General features: G+C 39.0%; 1 protein-coding gene across 1 annotated transcript in view; it reads left to right on the top strand.

Annotated features, from left to right (window-relative positions):
- Nucleotides 1-3,795, top strand: part of CNTNAP5 (contactin associated protein family member 5) — a 561,684-nt gene extending 557,889 nt beyond the window's left edge. The window contains exons 21-22 of the mRNA XM_027772830.1: nucleotides 303-616; nucleotides 3,599-3,795. Coding sequence (XP_027628631.1) covers nucleotides 303-616; nucleotides 3,599-3,795 — 511 coding nt within the window. The remainder of the gene's footprint in view (nucleotides 1-302; nucleotides 617-3,598) is intronic.
- The last annotated feature ends 7,261 nt before the right edge of the window (nucleotides 3,796-11,056 follow it).

The raw sequence follows: 11,056 nt of genomic DNA, 5'->3' as shown, positions 1-11,056 counted from the left end.
GAGGTTTTCGCTATAGGGCGCGTGCACTCGCCAGAGAGAGACAGAGAGACAGAAAGCGAGAAATCACCCCCAGAGGGGATGGTCACGCCTCAATCCCTTCTCCTCCATTCTCCTCTCGGGATCTTGGGCATGCATGCACACGCACCCGGTGTGAGTTTTAAGCCACCGGGTTCGGGACGCTAACCGCGGTCAACTACATGGGAATCCAGCGACATAGCCATTACACTAACTGCTGGTTCCCTGAAGTCTTCCTTAATGATGGTCGTTGAGACTCAGAACCCCACATAATCTGTATTCCCCAGGCCTTTCCCTGAGTGGTCATGTGTGCCGAGTGATGCAAGGCACCCTTTGCCCAGTACTGGCAGCTCTGCAGATTTATCCTGCCCCTGCTTCATCAGGCAGCTGAGCACCGAATCAACAGCTGGAGCATTTATATACAGACAGACAGCTGTGTCTTGCTCCTCTCATCCGGTTGTCATTGTTCCTAAACCACAAACAAAGCAGACCAATAAAGCTGCATATGGGGAAGAAGCCACGTTGGGCAGACAGATGGGTGAAGACGCAGTCCCATTGGATTTTCTTCATGAAGTGATTTGGGTTAGATCTAATGAGCAGGGTGAAGCCCATGGATTGCAGTTTCAAATCTCCTAGCACATATGGTTATGGATGCAAATCTTGAGTGCTCAGCTTTGAGCTTGGCTCCCAAGCCCTCCCTTGCTTTTTTTTATTCTCTGTCTATTGATCTCACCTTTTTTCCATTCTGTGTCAGTTGGGCTGCTGCTTGCCATAGCTTGATTTCTCCATCTGGTTCTTGCAAAGCAGAGTGACTCCCAAACTTTGTTTAATGTCAGAAGCCTGTGAGGGATTAAACTCATTTCTATCAGGGAACTGTAACCCTGGTAGGTACCCTATCCTTGCCTTCTGGCAGCTTTGATTCATACCAGATAGACTTATTTTCAAAGTCAGCAGTATCCATTCATTTAACTTATACCTAAAGATCCCCAGCTATGGGTCAGGTCCTGTGCGAAGAAGAGGGATATCAGGATAAAAGGCATGAACATGCCCTCTTAGAACTCACAACTTGGCTGGGAGGGAACGGGTAAATAGATAATAATAGGTCCAGTGAAGACTATTCTGAAGGAATAAGTATAAACTGCTATGGGAGCACAGAGGTTGCCCTTACAATACTGTTATAAGAAAGGAGAACCATGACCTTTCCTTAAGAAAGTTCTTAAGATGACCTGAATTTCTGTTTCAAAGAAAGAGGTTCCTCTTGATTTGTGTTTGGTATCAAATGTAGGAGAGAATTTTGTGCCTCTGTTTCTTCTGATAATTTCCCATCTGACAAATCAAAAAAGACTCTTGTGACAGCTAACTTCTCCCCACCCATTTACACGTTCTGTCAGTCTTGTTAAGAGTAGGAGTCATCCGGGACCAGCACATGGCATAATGCCTACATCGCTGGACTCAAAAATCCCCAGAGGCTTACACAGCCTCTATCTCTACTCCTTTAACCCCATGCATTAAGAGGGTAGAAATCAGTTCTCCATTTCATCTGTTGAAGCTATAGCTCATTCATGGGTATCATTACCTATCACCAGTTCATTCATAAGTTTGTTAACTCAATGACTTTACTCTGCCTTGTTCTACATTTTTAAAAAATTATTTATTTTTAGGTTTTTGCCTTAGGGCACATGTGCTAGCTCAAAGCCAGAGAAAGAAGGTGAAAAATCCTCCCAGTGCCCTCCAAGGAGGGGGATATCCATGCTGTAATGTCTTCTTCTCCATTCTCATCTGGGGATTTTGACACACACACACACACACACCCAGCATGATTTTCAAGCTGCCAGGTACAGGACTCAAGCTGTGGTCAGCCATGTGCAAGTGCAGTGCCTTCAGTATCATGTCACCAGTTGGGCCCCAAAAGAGTTTTTGTGTTTGTTTGCTTGTTTTTTAATGCCACATAATGATTTAGACATATTTTTAAAAACAGTGAGATCTTAATAATGGCCCCAGCTCTACAACAAATTGGTGGAAGATATGCACTCAATAAATTTAACCCTCCAATATGAAATAAAAATAACAGAAGTTAAAATGGAGGTGTCCGAAAATAACTTTCCAAAGTTGACATTTCTCTCAACATCTACTCTCCTTCAACAGAAAATCAAAATAGTAGAATATGTAATTTATTAGGACTAAAATAATCTTTGATTTTCATAAGTAGTTGTAAATATTATAATGCTGAAAACCTTACATGCATGTACACATACATTCAGCCACAACCACATTTTCACCACCTCTTTGCTTAATGTTGCCTTTCATGTCCTAAGAGTCTTTCTGGTAAAAGTCGGAATGAGGTCTTAGGGTAGGTGAGGACAACTTGCAAAATAGATCCAATAAAATCATATGCAATTGGGACCAGCAGATGGCATAATGATTATGTCACTGGACTGCCATGTAGTTGACCACAGTTTGAGTCCCAACCTGGTGACTTAAAACTTATACTGGGTACATGTGCATGTGTGCCTTAGATCCTGGGAAGAGAATGGAGGAAAAAGAACTGGAGTGTGGCCATCCCCTCCACCCCCTCCAGAGGGGGACGATGTCTCATTTTCTCATTCTCTCTGTCTCTCTGGCGAGAGCACATGTCATATAGCAAAAATATCTCTCTCAAAAAGAAAAAAAGACTTATGTAATCAAAATATACTAGAATTCAACAAGATTGGATAGAAGGTTGATATCTCACTTAACTGAGTTGAGATACCCCATCTTTGAACTAGCCAATGTCTAGCAGAGTACAGAGTTGTATAGGAATGCCCTAAATATTTTGTAAGCATTTTGTTATTAATGAACTTATCTTACCAAAAAAAAAAAATTGCGTAAACTATATCAGGAGAGCATGTATTGGGATGTGAGATATTTAAGTATTATTTTCGAGGATGCTGAACTAATTCTAAAATATTTAGTTGCAAGGTAACACAAAAATGTGCTAATTAAAATTATTCTTGTTGAGATGGCTCTATAGCACAGCGGTAATGGGCTGCTCAACAGATGCAAGACCCAACGTGGTGACCACAGTTTGAACCCCTGGCCAGGCCAGTCAAACACACCAGGCATGTGTATGAATGCCCAAGATCCAACTAACTAAAGGGCTGGAATAAGGATATGACAGCAGTTCCTGTGAAGGATGTTCACCTCTTTCTCTTGCTGTCACTCTCATGTGCACAAAAGCACTTTATTATGAACAAAGGAAAAAAATTATCTGGCATATTCTTTAACATATGTCTTGAAAATCTACTAAGAAATCCTTTGCTAGTCCAATGAAATATTTATAAGATGAGAACCTTAGTCTATTAAGTGAAACCTGCTGTGATTTAAACTGTTTTTCTACCTAGGTCATCACATAGAGAGAGGTTTCATAGTTATTGAAGACTGAGGGCATTTCCATAGGTCCCATTCCTGGGCATATGGCCGAGCTTTGTTTGTGTGTCACTTTATTTTGTTTGGTTCTAAATGCCTCTCTTGTCTAGAATGAATCAGTTCCCTTGAACAGATGAACTGTGACCATTTTTTCTCTTTCCTTCCCCTTTCTCCACAGGAGTAATAGCGGTAGTGATATTCATCATCTTCTGTATCATCGGCATCATGACCCGCTTCCTTTACCAGCAAAAGCAGTCACATCGCACTAACCAGATGAAGGAGAAGGATTATCCAGAAAATTTGGACAGTTCTTTCAGAAATGATATTGACTTGCAGAATACAGTGAGCGAGTGTAAACGGGAATATTTCATCTGAAAAACTGCAGGGTCTCCCAATACTCTGGTTTTATTGTTGATTTTTCCCCTCCTTTTCTCTCTCCTGTTTTATTATTATTATTATTATAATTATTATTATTTCAGTCATTCTCTTTATCTTATTTGTTGGCCATTTCCTTTTTGGAACATATCTATGTCCACCACAGCATCCATCCCTTGACCCAGTCCAGGAGACCAGGCAGCTCTGGCCACTGCCTTCCTCTCTGACACAAACCTATTGTGATGAAGATGGCCACTTGAGCAACTGATTTTATGATTCTAGGCCAAGAAGAGACACCTGCGTACCCACCTGCATATTCAATTCTATACTTCTAGTTTCTAAAATACAATGTTTGGTTCTACAGCCTTGAGTTTTGCAGGCTTACTTTGAACCCAAACTCTGTAACTTACACATACAAAAGTCATCCTTGCCATCCTCCCCCACCTCTAGTGCATTTTTTCCGGGGAACCCAGGGCAGAAAGGTGAACCTAGAGGCCTGGTTTGCTTGGGTGGTATTTTAAGTGGAAGAAGAGTGGTTAATTTTGTGTTCCTTTCATTTCTTATTATAGGCAGCCCCTTCTCCTAACTTGTCATCCTTTTCCTATATGATTTGTATCCTCCAAGTATTTTCAAATATAAGATTGCTGATAGAAGTGAGCAATTACTGTGCTCCTTTCTTACCACTCTTCCCTGCGGCTGACATTGTAGAACAGCACACAATAGCATAAACCTAGGGGAAGCTTGGAAATAGTAGCTTGCAAGTAGGAGGTAAAAAGAAAGCTGCTAGGAAGTAGATGTTCCGTAACTTCAAAATGCCTCCTTCAGTTTTGTAAGAAATCTTAGCTAGGTATTCTTGAGGTTATTAAACTGAGGGGACACGCATGCACACACACACACTTCTATATATTTAATGCTACAACATAAAGACATTCAAATACAAGTCTAAAATACTACCTGGTTCAAAGAAAGAGCTTAAAGCATCTTAATTCAGATTTAAAACAAAAACAAAAATTTTAAAACTGCATGAAAGAAGAGAAGTATCAAGCAGAATTCTTCTTTTTCATCCTCTCATTAATACCTGGTGAAGAAAATTAATTCAGTTTTGCAGGTTTTATGTTTTTTAACAGACAGTGAGTGCTCTTCTGTCCACTGAGCTGCTTCCTAAGACACACTAGCATACGTACTGTTATGGTCACCTCTAGCTCACTGTCATTGCTTGGTTTCAGAGGAAATTTTAGAGTTTGTAGTACATTAGCTGCTCAACTATAGTACATACTGTATGTACAAAGGCCCTTTCACACACATTCTTATGGGCTTAAACTCCCAAATGAGGTGGTGATACATTTCGGGGTCTTTGTCTCTTTTGAAACAAAGCGTAGAAGACAAAATTATTCCCTCAATAAGGGATCTTGAGCTCATCCATGAGGGGGGAGTGAGATTCTTGATGATTTCACTACTGCAATATATATAACTCTGTCTCTGGATTGTCTTGGAGAGAAAAGCAATATAAATGGTCCAGAGTACTGGAAATGCCAATATAATGATCCACAGGTATGGGAAGTATTTACTGATTCTTTATACAAGGAGGCTCAACTTGGAAAACAATGACCATGTTGCTGTTCACCAGCCTTGACAGTTAGCAGACAGTCCTTCTCGTTTTTAGTGTCTCTAGCCTCTGATTTTTTAACACTCCCTTTCACTAGAAACTCACAATGAGGAACTTACTAGCTCCACCTTACTTCACATCCACAGCTTGCTTTCTGTTTCAGAGCTTGTAGGATGATTTAGCTTGTTAGAGTATTTCTCAACTTTAAGATGTTCTAAATACACATTTTCTCCTTTATACTTTTCAGATTCCTATTTAATCGCTTCATCATTTCCATTATATACCTTGGCTAGTAAATTTATTTTAGAGTCATTTTAACAAGGATATCTTTTTTTCTCCTTTTAGCTTTAATAAGATAAATGAGCCTTTAATAAAATGAAAGATCTTTAAACACTATTTCCACCTGCCCTTTCCTCCTCTTTCTGCAATTTTCATTTTTGAATTTTCTATTTCCGTAAAAAGGCTGTATAAATCAGCTCTTTGCTTGGCTACATATTCATTTGTCCCCTGAAATAAAAGTCACCATGAAGTGCAGTGGGTTTAGCCTGAAGCATCTTCATAATGAAATGGAAAGGAAAAGGAAGGTGTGTGTAATAAAGATGGAACTCTTCATTATTCAAGTCTCTAAGAAGCAAAGACTTTATTTTGCTGACATAGTGCTGATAGAAGAAATGAAGAGTTAGCAAAGGACAATGTAGAGTATTTGATTTTTTTTTTTTATCTATGTATATTTGCTTGTGGATTGTCCTGTAGAGCAAAGCATTGTGAAGCTCCATCTGTACCACATCTTTACTATAGAACCTCCTGACATCCTCCACACATGTGTAGACTATGTGCACATGCACATTATGTACTGAAGATCTAAAGATGGATGCCAAGACAGAGCAATATGCATAGCACTCTTATAAGTAGTCTCAGGGTTAAATCAGAATTATTTGTACAGGGTTGAATTTTTTTATAACCCCAGGGAACACTGTAACTTTCACTAGATGTATATGAAATGCAAGCAAGCTGTACCTTCCAAAGCAAAACATAATTTACAGCTAGACATAACTGCTAACTCCACCTGCCATTCCTCAGTGCTACCAAGAACCACAGAATTCTTCAATGTGTGAGAGTTTCAATCCATGAGCAATCTAAAATTAGTCTTTGAAAGTATTCTAATCCTACTTTATCTATCATATTCAGATGTCCTGACTATGTGCTCTGGACCTCCATAATCTCCTCCACTTTGATTTTCAGTCTTAGGTAACTCAGTTTACCAAACTATTTTATAGAATATAGTCACTTTATAATAAAACCAAAAATACCTGTGTAATTTCTCAATCTAAGGGGGATATTTTATTGGTATTATTTTCACCAAACAAATTTATTTGTCCAAGCAACAATATATTTGCTAACCTTAAAATATATTTAACAACTACTATATCATTCATTGTGTGTATACACAAGATTGTCATGGTTTCTGTGAGAATTTGCCTAGAGAAACAGACATCTGTCGTTTCTTTGGATTTAAAAATATATATATATATTTTTTTTTTGGGGGGGGAGGTTTTTGCTATAGAGCACTTGCCAGAAAGACAAAGAAAGACAGTAAGTGAGAAATCACTCCCCCCGCCTAGTGGGGATGGCCATGTCACAATCCCATCCCTTCCATTCTCCTTTTGGAATCTTGGACATGCACGTACACGGACCCCATGTGAGTTTAAGTCACCGAGTCTGGGACTCGAACCACTGGGAAGTACATGAGAGTCCAGAGACATAGCCATTATGTCAACTGCTGGTCCCTATTTTTAAAAAATTTTCATTTTTATAAAGCAAAAATTACAGATTTTTAAATAGAGAATTTAGTATTCTTTTGTCTGTTAAATGTTCCTTCCCTTTTCCTCTTCTACTCTACCTCTATTACCCATTCCCTTCTAGTATCTGTTATCTGCGCTTACCTTCTCTACAACCATATCTTCATATTTTTCCATTTCTTCTACAGAGTTCAGATATTAGGTACATATTGAGTGGGAATATACCCTGTGTGTTTTTCAAATCTGGCTTACATCACTTAAAATTATGTCTTCTTTATTTACCCACTTTGAATCAAGTGATAGGGTCAAATACAGGCACAAATATAAGTGACATCTTGTTCTTGTCCTTGGGGAGTTCAGAATATAGCAGGGGAGGAATGAACTGCTGTAATAGAGGAATGCATAGACTGCTATAGAAGCAGCACAAAGGTCCTGCATAATTATGTTTACAAAGCACTTGCTAAAGGCTGAAAAAAACACATATACATTTCTGATAAATACTTATAACATTGTTTCTCATTTGTTTTCTCCCCTACAGTAAGCTTCTTGGTTTTTCTCCCCAAAGAAATATCTATCTATGCATTTAAGTTTCTGTAGGAGGTGGATGACTCTTTAGGGAATTCAAGAATTAGTGATCCCTGTCTCTGACATAATTTGGGGGAGACTGAGTTTCCTACACCTCATTTCATTTCTAGTGGAGGGATTCCAGAAGTCTTTGTTCCCATGAGTCAGACCTAAGTGAAGACAGGATCCTATTTGAAGTAGAAAGTAATGATCTCCACTTCTGCTCACTCCTTCTCTTCTCACTGCCATCCATGAATGACATATTGCATGCCATTGCTGTCTAGATCTCCCTGGAGGTAGCCTTGTTTTGTTTCAGCTTTTTCTAACTACCACTTGTCCACTCCCCCCTGCCCCCCTTTTTATTCCAATGATTTAACTCTACTTAGGAAAATCTCTGAGAATGTTATTTAATAACTAACCAAGAGTATTGCCCATCTAATAAAGATTTCCTCCCTGTGCCCTGGATGACTTTTTCCAATCCTGAAGGTCAACATTCTCCGCCCCCCCCCCCCCACACACACCCTGTAGGAAGTTATTCAGTCAAAGAGACCTCACTCAGAGGATACAAGCAGAATGTCTTCCCCAAGTTGTTCAGGAAAATAGAAATCAGGCCTACTAAATTGTTTCAAAAACAAAAAGAAATTGCCAATTTGTTTACCAACTGCCCTGGCTTCCTTTGAAGCCCTTCTCCTTCCCATAGTTGCAATCCATCAGATCCTCATTATAACACCAGCCTTTCAAGAGGCTTTTGAGACACTTGTATAGTTCTTCATTAACATAAAGGATTAGGCGTACTTAGTTCTCAGTTGTTCTATAGCTCACATATAGACTGAATAAATAAACAGGATTCCTTGTTCCCATGGATGGCAAAGGTGGTTAATGGAAGAAGGTGCAGACAGACAAAGCTTTCAGAATACTTGGAAGATAACTAAGTGCGATTTCATGTCTCTCAATCATTTTGAAAATGTTTTCTTTAAAAGACAAATAGTGTAATAGAATGACTTTCATATCTTGTTCTTAAGTCTTTAGTAACCTCTACTCCCACCTCCTTCCCCACACTTGCTTGTTAAGCCATCTAGCATGCAGACTTTGGTTGTCCCTAGTTCTCTTCTCTGTATTCACAAATTCCAAACAGTGCAACCATATTAAAAAGAAAAAAGTGCAACATACGCACACTTTGTAAAAATTGGGCTGTTCGAGACTTCTCCAGGAAATTGACATACATATCTGTGTCATAGGGAGAGAAACAGTTCCCTTTTGGGTTAACAATTATTTGATTTCTTCATATAAGGTTTTAATAATTAGCTGTTTTGCTAATTTGAGTGATCTTTTTTCTCTTATTTTGCACTAAGGTACTCTAAGGAAGAACAGAAAAGCACATTTTCTAGTGAAATACTGTACTTTGTAAGCTAGTTATCTGTCTGTTGTAATGTTTATTATAGTCTACAAACTGGCTGAGCAGACATGAGCAAGTCTTAAGGCAAAAATTGGGTTTGGTGTTTCAACCACAGTGGCTGGGAACATGTCAGGAGGAAGAGGGGCTCCTGACCATGATGGTGGCCCTCTGAGGTAAGGTGGGTCATCACTTCTACCACGAATCCCTGGCAGTGGTTCTACTCACTTTCCTCGCTCTGTGCACCGAAGTCTCTTTTGTGCATTTGCATCATTGTCCTACACATTACGGAAAGAGGCAATATCATGGACTTTGCATGAGGAATTTTTTACTCACTTTTGCATGACATTTTTGACTCCTCTCAGTCCTACTTAGAGCACTTCCTTTTTTTTTTTTTTTAACTTTATTTCATCAGAATTTTCCCAGGGTGCTTTATAGCCATCACCACAATGATCTAATCTGCCTATATAAAGCACCTACAAAGAGGAAGGTAAATGGTCAGAAAGCTCTCTAGATTCACTATCCTAAATCTGAGTCCCTGGAGGTAGAAATTCTGAGTTCCTAGAATCAGTATAGTTGTCTTTATAACCTTTCATTGTCCTACTACTCACAGGCATGCCATTAGAATAAGAAGGAATGATAATGTCGATCCATGACAGTGAATACTGCCAGGGGCCCACCATCTAAGACCATCTGGAAACATTATTTTCCTCCATTGTCCCCATTGACACAGGGAAACTCTTTACAAAGTAACAGGGCCAAATTAGAATAGAGCTAGGCCATGACCAAAGCTGAAGCTAATTGTGTTCATCATTAAAGTTTGGTCTTATTTTTATTAATAACATTTTTACATGCCTCAGCTGTGAGCAGTAGTTCTGGGAGCATAGAAATGGGGCTGAGCATGCAGAAGAAACATTATTTAACTGGAAGATCCTTTGAAAAGTCTCCCCACAAGTACTCACTTTCCGGTGCAACTCTAAGGAATAATATTAACTGGCATCTTGCTAGTCATACTTCTCCATTACAGTCAATCCCAACTCAGAGGTTAACATAGTTTCTTCTCTTTGAATGGCAGTATGAACTTAGGTAATCTTGACCTGCCTTAAATACTCTTGCAAAAATTACCAACCCTTGCTTAAAGCAGCATAGTTACATTGGGTAAGGTCCAAGACCAAGAATTTTCTCTTTCTCAATCTGGCAGTTGACAAGGATCCTAATATCCTGTACTGTCTTAAGCTGACACTTCCCTTCGACAACTAGCCTATGGCAGGAAGACAGCCATTTGTAAATGGATACACACAGCCATGTTCTAAAAATTTTAATTTACTAAAACGGGCTCCAGGTCAGATTTTGTTTCTGAGCTATAGTTTGATGATTCCTAAGAATGTTTTCAGATGGGAAATTAGTCTTCTTCGGGAATGTTCAGGTCCTCCTTTCTGAGGAATAGAGAGAGCAGGGAGATTGCTTTTAACTAGTAAATAAAGATGGGAAATAATCTCCACTCAAAAATGCATATGTGTCAGATTCCTTATTATGGTAAAAGCACAAAGCAGGTCATCTCCTTTGTAGATCTGCTGGAGTCTACCTTTTCCTTTTTATCTTCTGATTTTTGTTCCTAAGACAGAATCCCAAGTGATGTTGCCTCATTCCAAGTCAGTTTTGTAGATCACGTAACATGTCTTAATACACTGTATGGGGAAAATAAAAGTTAGCCTTAGATTTCTTTGTTTTCTATGGTTATTGTTGTACAGAAGAAAAACGTAAACTGTAAATAATGTATATTTAATAAAGAGAGACTTTTGTATGATTTTGTGTGGAAGAAAAATGTGTCTTGTGTTTCTTGGGTTAATGAGCAGTCAAACAATTAACCCCTTATCTCCCATTCTCTATTCCTTAGAC

The sequence above is a fragment of the Tupaia chinensis genome, unplaced genomic scaffold (assembly GCF_000334495.1).
Source record: "Tupaia chinensis unplaced genomic scaffold, TupChi_1.0 Scaffold000309_1, whole genome shotgun sequence".
In the NCBI taxonomy this organism is placed as follows: domain Eukaryota; kingdom Metazoa; phylum Chordata; class Mammalia; order Scandentia; family Tupaiidae; genus Tupaia; species Tupaia belangeri.
The sequence above is the reverse complement of the archived record's forward strand: the minus strand, read 5'-3'. Positions and strand labels throughout refer to the sequence as shown.